General features: G+C 34.7%; 3 protein-coding genes, 1 non-coding gene and 1 pseudogene across 5 annotated transcripts; 2 read left to right on the top strand and 3 right to left on the bottom strand.

Moving 5' to 3' along the window:
* Positions 1–2054: 2054 nt before the first annotated feature.
* On the top strand, positions 2055–3826 carry LOC104755466 (uncharacterized). The gene is made up of 2 exons (XM_010477855.3): positions 2055–2476; positions 3114–3826. Exons 1-2 carry the CDS (start codon positions 2101–2103, stop codon positions 3614–3616), a joined length of 879 nt encoding a protein of 292 aa, XP_010476157.1. The 5' UTR covers positions 2055–2100; the 3' UTR covers positions 3617–3826.
* A 1170-nt stretch (positions 3827–4996) lies between these two features.
* LOC104755465 (uncharacterized) lies at positions 4997–6126 on the top strand. The gene has a single exon (XM_010477854.3). The coding sequence runs from the start codon at positions 5194–5196 to the stop codon at positions 5881–5883; it is 690 nt and encodes a 229-aa protein (XP_010476156.1). The 5' UTR covers positions 4997–5193; the 3' UTR covers positions 5884–6126.
* Positions 6127–8767: 2641 nt separating this feature from the next.
* Positions 8768–8898, bottom strand: LOC147923336 (small nucleolar RNA snoR111). Its single transcript, XR_015588045.1, has one exon. It is a non-coding gene; the product is annotated as a small nucleolar RNA snoR111 (small nucleolar RNA).
* A 247-nt stretch (positions 8899–9145) lies between these two features.
* Positions 9146–9604, bottom strand: LOC147923335 (1-aminocyclopropane-1-carboxylate oxidase 3 pseudogene; annotated as a pseudogene). Its single transcript, XR_015586525.1, has one exon. The product of XR_015586525.1 is annotated as a 1-aminocyclopropane-1-carboxylate oxidase 3 pseudogene (transcript).
* On the bottom strand, positions 9146–10851 carry LOC104755464 (1-aminocyclopropane-1-carboxylate oxidase 3). Its single transcript, XM_019238766.2, has 4 exons — positions 10578–10851; positions 10178–10404; positions 9743–10076; positions 9146–9634 (listed from the first exon to the last, which is right to left on the bottom strand). The coding sequence occupies exons 1-3, from the start codon at positions 10689–10691 to the stop codon at positions 9749–9751; spliced, it is 669 nt and encodes a 222-aa protein (XP_019094311.2). The 5' UTR covers positions 10692–10851; the 3' UTR covers positions 9146–9634; positions 9743–9748.
* Between the last annotated feature and the right edge of the window lie 139 nt (positions 10852–10990).

Genomic DNA, 10990 nt, shown 5'->3' with positions numbered 1-10990 from the left:
TATTTTTTGTAGTGTCTTGAAAGCCACGTAGAACATAGGTACAATTAAGAAATCTTACAGAGGCACTCAGAAATAAGTGACCCCCTGGTACGAGATCGTAGAAGATAAATCACAAAAAAAAAAAAAAGTTGTGCATTCGTCTGATCAAACAAAATTTAAAGAAAATCAAAAGATGTGTTTATATTAGACATAAAATACCTCATATTTAAGCAATGTGCCGGGTAATTAAATAAGCAAAGCTCACATGTAAAACATGTGGAATTGAACGAGTATCTCAAATACTCTCGAGAAGATAATTTATAGGGTTGAAAACAAGTTAGGAAACTACAAAATCTGCGGATACTATTATGGTCCTTCATCCTTGAATCTCAATAGCTAACAAACAATATTTTATACACTCAAGCTAGATTGATCAAGGTAAAGATGAAACCCAAAATGGCCATTTTAGTGCAAATGTATATTTCTTTGTTTAGTGAATAGTGTACATTAGTGCTGGTCCTACTGTGTCTCTCTCGTATCAAAAACTATTTCCCTCATGAATTTGTGAATTTGATAAGAAACCGGCAGGAACCATGGACTAGCTTCACTCACCAAAATTTGCCAATATTTTGTCCTTTTATTCGTCATCAACTCTCTGTTCTGCTGGTTCAATGACTTTGCCTAAAGATTCTCAGACCTCAGGTTGGACTTTTGTCAACAGAGGCCTTGTTCTTATACAGTGTGTGTAAAAGTTTTAAATTTATGCAAGATTACTGTAAAATATAAGATTAAGGTGATCTGGACATGGTTACTAAAACTAGATAGGAAAAAAAAAAAAAAAAAGGCACACACAAATTAGACTAAGACACTAGAACTAATTCGATAAGGAATATAGTGGACTTGTGCCACTAAATTCAGAACTAATCCCCAATCCCATAAACTGTATGATCTCGTTGATACTCCTAGGGACAAAACCTATCAGGATTATAACCGCGAATCAAAGTTCGGCCCAGATTGTGTATCTTACAATATAAGCCCACAAAATCGTTTTCTTCGATCATGAAACGTGGATAAATAATTTGAGATATCTCTAAGAATAAAATCAAAACCCAAAAAAAAACTAGTGCCATCACGTGTAATGGATAAGTTTCTATCTGAATCAAGCATCACCGGTGACAATTTAACTTTTTTTTTTTTTTTTTTTTTTGTTCAAAACTATTAAACTATTAATTGCATGAACACAGGAAAAACAAATGAACGAAGGGAAACCTTAGATACGTTGAATCTAGACAGCTTTGTCAAATTCATTGAACTTGGACGGGTTTTGAGTTCACTCCACTTCTTCTGGTCTCCGCGTTTGATGTAAAGATATCATCAAATCTACAGAAGTAAAAAAAAAAAAAAGTACAAGACTTAAGAGCTATCCATAACTCGCCACGTGGCGACCTCAGTTTAACTTGCATCGTTTACGTGTGTCCACGCGCATGCTTTGTCACGGACGTTGGTAAATAAATATTGGCGTCTGTTTTATTAATGCCTTTTTCTAGTAAGTTAAATAGACAAAGAGTAGAAATAATTATAGTCATTAGATAAAATTTTAGCAAAAGAATTTAGTGATAGGTCTGAATCTGAAAATGTAAATAAATTAAGTGAAAAAAAGAAGAAAATCTTTTAATTTTTCTGAAAGTGGAGTTTAGTTAATTAGAATAGCACTTAACCATGCATCTCTTTTTCCCAAACTAGAAAAATTCACTTTACTATTATTGACTAACATTAATGCTTAAAGTATATATTTTTGATATTATTCGTTTTAAAGTGAAATGTATGTGGACGATTTGGTGATAACAATTGAGAATCTAAAAATTAATCAGCCAGCACATCTGTCAATACTGTAATTACCTTTTTAACGGGGTTATTAGGGGTTTCTCCGTTACACAAAACGCCGTTAAATCCCTTTTGTTGCACCATCATTTCACCATCCTGTTGTCATATTTTTACTATTTGCCTTACTCCGTCAAAAAGTCAAAGTCTCTGAAAACATCACTAAAAAAATTAAATATTCGTGTATATATATCTCTACAATTCGCCGAAGAAGAGGAGAAATCAGGAAAAGGGCATAAGATGGTAGAGATTGGGGGAAGGTTTATGAGAACAGCGGCGGCTTTTGACGTGGCGGCGGCGCGTGCACGTCCTCCGTGTGGTAGCAGCAGCGGAAGCGATCACTCTCCGGATGACACAGCGGATCTTTGGGATATGGTCGAATCTTTTATCGACAGAGAAGTAGAAGAAGCTTCATCTAAGAAGGTTCCTGAGGAAGAAGATGATAAGTCAGATGAGGATTACGAAGATGTGAAGGAGAGGCTTCGGGAGATTCTTGAAAATCACGGAGGCGAAGAACGGCAGAGAATTATGGGTGTGGCGGTGAATGCTAGTCGGTTCGTTGTCGGAGAGAAACGTCACTTTATGGCTTATCTACGTGGCAAAGGGTTTGATGCAGGTAATAACAATGATCTCTATATGAATTTACATATGTATATATATGATTCTGAGGGATTGGTTAATTTTGTTGATATCTCAAATCAGTTTGAGATATAGTTGTTGACTCTTCTAGAGTTCTAGACCTAGCTAAGCTCTTGAAGTTTTGGTCACTTGATTTTATTATATTTTAATTTTTGTTAAAGGTTGAACTATCGAAAACAAAATTAAGCTTTTCGAAAGGAACGTTTGGTTTAGAGGCGTGATTACAAAACATGATTAAGAACTAAATTTGGTCTTGAGATTGTTCACTGCTTTTGTCAATAGAGTAGCTTTGAGGTTGATTAGTCATTTTATTCTTATGACGAGTTTCCAGGCTAGTAATATACACACCATAGCATACGGTGACATGTAGAACAAACCACGATACATTAGGATATAGATGTAAATGTCGTATCTTAACACTTTAATTAGCATATGAAAATGGGATTTTTATCCAAAAAAATATCATTATAAGATTGGTTTGAGAACAATATGTAATCGTATGTGAACTTTAATCTTATATGATGTTGTAATATTCACATTTCTTTTATATGTACATGTTTTGGATTAAAGATATGCAAATATACTGAATTGAAATGATGACTCTATGTGAACAGGTCTCTGCAAGTCCCGGTGGGTGAAATTTGGTAAGAACACAGCCGGGAAGTACGAATACGTCGACGTTAAGGGAGGAGATGAGAACCGTTACATCGTCGAGACAAATCTGGCCGGAGAGTTTGAGATTGCTCGGCCAACGACAAGATACCTCTCCCTCTTAGCTCAAATACCACGTGTCTTTGTGGGAACACCTGAGGAGCTAAAACAGCTTGTGAGGATCATGAGCTTTGAGATCAGACGATCAATGAAGCGAGCAGAGATTTACGTGCCGCCATGGAGAAGGAACGGTTATATGCAAGCCAAGTGGTTCGGTCACTATAAACGAACCTCTAACGAAGTGGTGAGTAAGGTTAAGAGCTGTGACTGTGGACTGCGCGTAGGGTTTGAGGAATTGGTTAAGACGACAGCGTTTACTGGTTTTAAGGAGTGGGAGAGTAAGAGGAGTGGTTTGAAGGTTGGCCAGCTTACGGTGGCTTTCAACGACAGTGGATTGGGGTTGTAATTATTCTAAAATAAAGTATAGGCTATATGAGTTAATGTTTAAGTGTTCTTATATTATTTTTTGTAAATATAGATAAGTTTTGAGGGGGTTTAGAGCAGCAATTATCTATAAAGTTTTTGTTTGGCTACCAACTTATTTTAAGTTGTAGTGGTCTATATTATTTTGTTTAGGCAACCTTTATTAATGGGGCTTTTCACTTTCGGCCCGTTATTGGCCCGGCTCTATCAGATTCCCGAAATTAAAAGAGTAGAAGACTACTTGCGATTTATTGCGTGAAAAAAAACTGAAATATTTGTTTCCTTTTGGTACTAAACTACTAATAAAAACTACAAAATCAGTATGTTTAAGTTCTTAACTTTAACAAATATCGTGAGTGGAAGAGACCAACTTATTTCATTAACATCTCACTCAATCTGTCTTCGATGTTTGTTTCCTTTTGACAAATTATTGCAGTGTGGTGAGTTTCTTAGTTATAAAAGTTAATTGGATGATGAAAACTGAAAAGCTGGAGAAGCATTTGCAACTCTTTCCTCCGAACTTTATTTATAAAAGCTAATAGAGTATAAAACCGTAAATAACCCTGTTGCAAAGCTGGATGAAAAGGTTAAGTACACACTTAAAAGTGTCTTACCAATCAAACCGTAAATAACCCTGTTGCAAATTGCAATCATATTAATATTTTTCATTTTTACCACACTCCACTAACTGTAGTGACGGAGTGCAAGCAAGCACCATGCACCACTACACATCAACATTGGAACCTAAAAAACTATTACATTTATTTGAATATCATTGGTATATGCTAATATGCAAATGACATACTAAACAAGTGTTGGACGATATAGTGTTGTAACTAGAGCAAACATTTTCCTGTCAACAAAGTAATAAGCATTTTAAAAGTTTGAAACAAACAAATTTCGTGAAACTAATGTACTGTATATGTTTCCAAAAACAAATGTATACTAGTATAATGACGTGAAATACATCAAATTGTAAAATTAAAAACACACAGTTTACAACATACAAACATTTAATTTTTATTTAAGTAATTTTGTTTGTTTGTTTCGACTTTTCAAACATTTGATGTGAATTTCCCACATGGAAGTAGATCGATTTTTTTGTTTTGTTTATCGATTGTATATAGTTTATAGGTTCATTTCACATATAAAATAATCAATGTTCAAAATTTTGATAAGCGTTAATCGAAACGAGTAAAAAGAATCTAAAGATGGATGACTTACTTTTATAAAATGTCTTTAAGCCAGCCGTCTGAGTTGATTAATTGGTCTAAAGATAATTGAAAATACATATAAAATATTAATGACATTTTACTGTCTAATTCTTTGAACCAATTTGATAAAAATCCAAATGGTCGAGTGGTTTAGCCTTAAACCTAGTTTTACCAATTAAACAAACGTTTAGGCGGTGGATTTTTAAGACAAGAGAGTATAAAACAATACCGAAACAGACAAAACCTAATAAAACCTTTCGGTATTTAAAGTCTCGATAACATTTTCTTACACAAGTTTCTCTCTCTTTCTTTCATTTTCTCTCTCTCTTCCATAGAAAACTACAATATGAAGAAGCTCTACAGAAAAGGAACCGTACACCCATCGCCGCCGCCGCAGATAAAATCCGATGACCACCTTTATTCTCTTCTTCCGGTCGCTATCTTCTCACTAGCAGCTGTTCTCTCTCCGGAAGACCGTGAAGTTTTGTCCTACCTCATATCAACCGCTTCTTACTCCGGTGACCGAAACCCTACCTCTCGTCTGAATAAGACCAAAGTCCACAAGAAAGCCCATTTCGACAATCACTCGCCTCTCTTTAACTGTGACTGTTTCAGCTGCTATACAAGTTATTGGGTCAGATGGGACATGTCACCGAGTCGTCAGCTTATTCACGAAATCATCGACGCTTTCGAAGATAGCTTGGAGAAGAAGAAGAACAACAACAAAAAGAAAAACGTGAGTGGTAAGAAAGATCGGAGAAAACGTTCAGGGAAGTCTTCTTCTCCACTTCTTGCTAGCTCTAGCTTTGGTACGGATGATTCAGAGATTCCGAGTCGACTCGGTGAGTCAGTTGTGAATTCATGTCCGTGTTCAAGTGAGTTGGGTGATGGTGGTGGTTGCAACGGCGGTATGGAACCAACGGAGGAGTTTTGTGGCGGAGATGCTCGTCAAGAAGCGGAGGAGGAGGAGGAGAAGGGGACCGTAAGGAGATTTGTGAGTTTCATTGGTGAGAAAGTTTTTGGTGTTTGGGGATAAGAAAATTTTTGCCGATAAAATGGCTTACAATATTTAATGAAATAAAAAGCTAAAAATATTTTTTTCTTCTTTTCGTTGTTGTGAATTTATTCACTTGGATGATATGATATCTCTAGGGCAACATGTTGTTAGATTACCCCAAAGTTTTCCAGTGGAATCATTTAATTTTGTGTTCATAATGCGACAACAGTGTCATTGTATTATAACATTTTGATTAGTAAAATCGTACGTATTTATTACGCTTATGCAGTCCCATTAACTATTAAGGTGTGAGTCGTGTGAGGTGTGACCACCAAATTAAAATAATCAAACTTTGCATCACTTAAAATTACGTATTTTATGGAGAACACTACAAAGTAGAATTGTTACTTCCTCGATACCAGCTATTAGCTAGACATGTGTAATTAAATAATCTTTAATAGGATTACTTTTGAATTTTGATAGAGGCTTTTACAATATAATACAGTATGTTTCCTACCAAAAAAAATATAATACAGTATGTGTAAATACTAAATTAATATTATTTCCGGTCCAAAGACCATATTTTGTGCTGGCCACCACCACAGCCATATTTATATGCTACCCCATGAATTGTTGTTGTCACATTATTTGTCTGTACAATTTTGCCCTTTACGGATCACTCAAACTGATCTCTTTCACCAAAGCGTTAAAGTCTAAAACACTAACCATTCCTCGGAATACTGATGCTATGTTGAAATCGAATATTATAAAAAAAGATAATCACTTTTAGAACATTTCGTTAGACGTGTCGATCGAGTTTGGTTAGACTTCCGTTCTTATCAGATCGTATGTATAAATTCTCAAAGCAGAAGGGGCTGGTATAAAGTATTTGTGAACTTCTCCAAACTTTTATCAATTCTTTCAGCTGGATATTATTTAGTATCCAATTTTTTAAATTATGATTCTAAATTTCAGTTAAACATCTATTTGTTTAGGTAATCATGGTTCTGATTTTATATATATATGGTGTTTTTTGGTTGTTTGGGATTTCATGCAACTTGGAGAATAATACTGGACCCCCTTTGCCTTATCATTCTACGTACAATTTTTTGTTCTATCCTCATTTTAATTTGTCGAATCCAATTCTAAGGAAAAAAAAATAAACTTTTGAACAATGCGAGGCTTTAAATCGTGTATTGGCGTTGTTGCTGCTGGATCGTAGGAGGGATAATTTTATCATTTGCAGCATTTTTACAAGGTACGTATTTAAATTGACACTATACAGTTTGAAAATTCGATGCAAAAAGGTGATGTGATCATCTTTCTTGTCTCTTGGGTAATGGTTTGTAACCACGATAAAAAAAATTAAATAAATAATAATTCAACTTTTAAGACAAAACGAGGGAACTAAATCCTAGAAATGCGGATTTTTTAGCATTGGGTTTGACAAAAGAAAATAGAAAGAGGAGACATAATGGCTCTGGTCTCGGTGTAACACTTTAAACAGAGTTCTCAATGGCAAGTATATTTGTTTGAAGTGAACTAAACGAAATAAGTTAAGTATATAAGTACTTCTGTTCTGATATGGTTGGGTTCAAAACTAAACTACGTTTTCTAGTCTACTAATTTAAGAAAAAAAACTAAAGAGTATCTCAATTGTATGAATGATTAAAACAGTGACCAAAAAAATCCATATCCTGAAAATTTAAGGTACATCTTAATAGTTGAAAATTTAACAATTTCGCATTTGCGATATTATTCAAGAATTATTGATGTTTTTTTTATTTATTTAATTTTTACTTTTCATTAAAATCACTATGTGGTGATGTCAGAGTTGTCATCGTCATATTAATAAAAATAAAAAGTGTCAGAGGAAAGATGTCATTGCAACTGAGGCGTGTTCGAGAGGTTCTGTTATCAGTAAGACTTTGGTAGTTAAAATCTCAACGCAATATAGCATCCTCTTTTTTTTAGGCTTGTCACTGTTGACACATTATTATGACTTCTAGAAAAGTGAAAAATATACTAACGTAAGTACACTGTTGAATGAATGAAACATTTAAGTATAGGAATTAGAGAATTATGAGATTCTGTTTCACTCTCTCTACTCGTAGTACGACTTTTTCTAACCCAAGGACCTCTATTTGGGCCGTTCTGAAGAAAAAGGATACCTCTGATTTTTATTGGGCCTTCCATATTTCAACAGAACAAACTGACATTAGAATTGACTAATTTAATATGACATACACAGCATAGGCCCATCAAGATTCACATTTCTATTGCAGATAGGCTCTATATTTTTCATCTTTTTTAATTAGATTCTTCTACAGTGCACAACGATTTCATCTTTCGTATTTTACTTCTTCACCTTAATACCGATCTACTTATATATGGATATGATTCACCCTAGCCATTGTTTTATGTTTATGCAAGTTAAAGTTAAAACTAATCTGTCCAAATACCTCTTATTTCAATCTTCGAACTCAAATTAGTTTTTTGAAAGATCAAAATCTAGAAACCGATCGATTAGTGCGTGCCATTAGTAAACATTGTTTCCATCAATTTCTACATTCGGAACTCATCTTAGGATATAGTTTTGAATTTACCAATTAATGATTTTCTTAATACTTTTTTCTCATCATCCTTGTCCAATAGATTATATTTGAAATGTTAACTGTTTTAATTTTATCGATTTAAAGACAACTCACATATACAATTCGGCGAATATCCAAAAAATCTCGAGTTGACATTAAAAAATTTTAATCCAAAAAAAAAAAAACTATATATAAATGCGTCAGTCAACTGAATTATTTGTCCACAGGGATAATAAAATTACCCAGTCGGATCAAAGTGAAGAAATAATAAAATTCTTCATCCGCATTAAACTTTCCAAAACCAATTAGATCAACAAAAAAAAACCCAGATGTGGACAAGCAACAATCAGATCGTTAACCAAAAAAAGAACGACTGAAACGATATATCTCGGCCAGATTAGTTTCCCTCGCCGGTTCATTAAGGACTCAGAGATACCGTTACTCTCTCTTGCCCGATTTTAATAACCCCGAGGATTTTTTCTTTTCACAAAATCAAACCATAATAAGATTGACAAAACCAGATCCAATAAAGAGAAAACTAATTAACAACATTCAAAAAACAACCCTACGAAATCGAGATGAGTTAGGCTTTTAGGTCTGCAGAGAGGTATTTATAGTATGCAGAGTAATGATGTTGCCCTAGAAACTCTTAATGACAATTTTTTGTTTGGGCCTATGGGCCTAATTTATTAATAGGCCTATTAAGATTTTGGATAAAATTTTATTGTTCTTAGAAACCCACACAATTATAAATTATTGCATACATATCACTCACTCTCACGCTTTCTTTAAATTAAACACACCATTATTCATCATTTTAGTTCTTGATTTTACTAACATTAGCCCCCAAATCTTTAACATGATGATCTTTGTAGCCTTCATTAGAAAATCCCACATCCCGTTTAGAATGTCTCCACGGCTGCCACGGGATTGATCAACACCGCGGCTGCTTCAGCATTCTTCATCGCCTCGAACCGTGGTTCTTTGGGCTGAAACTTGAGTCCGGCGTAGAGTTTCATGTAGTCGTCAAACACAAAGCTAGGGTACTTGGGGTCTTTTTCATCAACAATAGATGGTGCCGGAGAGATCTCGACATCGCTTCCCGGGTTGTAGAACGACGCGATAGACATCCTGTTTCCTTCTTTTTGTGTCATCACTCGGTGCATTACACTCTTGTACTTCCCGTTTGTTATCACCTACGCAACACATTTTTATGAGGAAATATTATACTAACTGGTTTAGTTATAAATTAACCGGGATTAAACCGTAAATTAAAAACAATAACCGGATGATAATTGTTGTACCTCAAGTTAGTCACCAAGGTTGATAACAATGGAATGCTTGAGAGGAGGAACATCAAGCCAAACACCATCTTTGAGAAGCTGAAGACCACTGACCTTATCGTCTTGAAATAGTAAAATGAGTCCTCCTGCATCCGTGTGAGCCCTAAGCCCTTTGATCATCTCCGGTTTAGGACATGGTGGATAGTTGCTAACCTTTGTCCCAAACGTTGGGCTCTTTGTCCCCTGAAACACTTTCTTCAAGTACCCTTTCTCTAATCCAAGATTCTCACACAACATATCCAACAAATCTTCTGCTAGATTCTCCACCCTCTTCCCAAAGTCCTTCATCGCCGTACTATTAAAGAAACATGGAAAAAACAAAGCAATGGTTTAGTTTTTTAAGAGCGTGAGGTGTGAGTTAAGGCTAAATAGATATTTTGTGACTTGTGAGTGTACCGGTATTCGTTTGACATATCAGGGATGTCGTAGAGATTAGATTGGGGGAGATGACGGAGGTAGAAAGTGCTTTCCCAATCGACATCTTCGACTTCAGTCTCAAGAGTATCTAATCCTTTGGATCGAAGCATTTCTTTGAACTTTTGTTCCATATGTTTCTTGTAGTTTTCCTTTGTCATCCTCTCAACGTTGTCCATTAGATCATATGGTAGTCCATGGTTCACCAGCTGAAAATAATTACAAAGACTTAAAAAATTCTAACGTTCCACTTTAAAAAAAAAGAAGGGGAAAAATGAATTGATATAATGTTTCCTAACGATATAAAACATAATGATAAGTTTTATATTTATGACACCAAATGATTTCCAACAAAGAAAGATAATAGAAGAGAGTAAAGAACCTCAAAGAATCCCCAATTTTGACAAGCATCGTCGATCAAAGCCATGGTTTGGTCTCTCTCTTCACCATTGAGCTTAGACAAGTCTACAACTGGAAACTTAATGTTCTTCTCCATCTCTCTCTGTGTAAACTCTCTGTTTTTACTGACAACTTAATTTTTTTGATCCTTGATGATGCTAAATGTGTGAGTTGAGGGGTTGATAGAGGGTCTCTTTATATAGGCGTAATGAATGATAGATGGTCTCTATCACATTTTAATTAATAAAAAGATAGATAAGTATCATAGAGTCACAAGATCATATAATTGTGTCATTAAGAATAAAGTTGGTAAATATTAAATTTGTTTTTCTTATTATAAAAGAAAAAAAAAGGAGTTTGTGGAAGTTGTATATGATTGTGTGCAACATAATTGGT

The sequence above is a fragment of the Camelina sativa genome, chromosome 17 (genome assembly GCF_030686135.1).
Source record: "Camelina sativa cultivar CO46 ecotype springtype chromosome 17, ASM3068613v1".
Classification (NCBI taxonomy): domain Eukaryota; kingdom Viridiplantae; phylum Streptophyta; class Magnoliopsida; order Brassicales; family Brassicaceae; genus Camelina; species Camelina sativa.
This window is presented reverse-complemented; position numbering and strand designations above follow the sequence as displayed.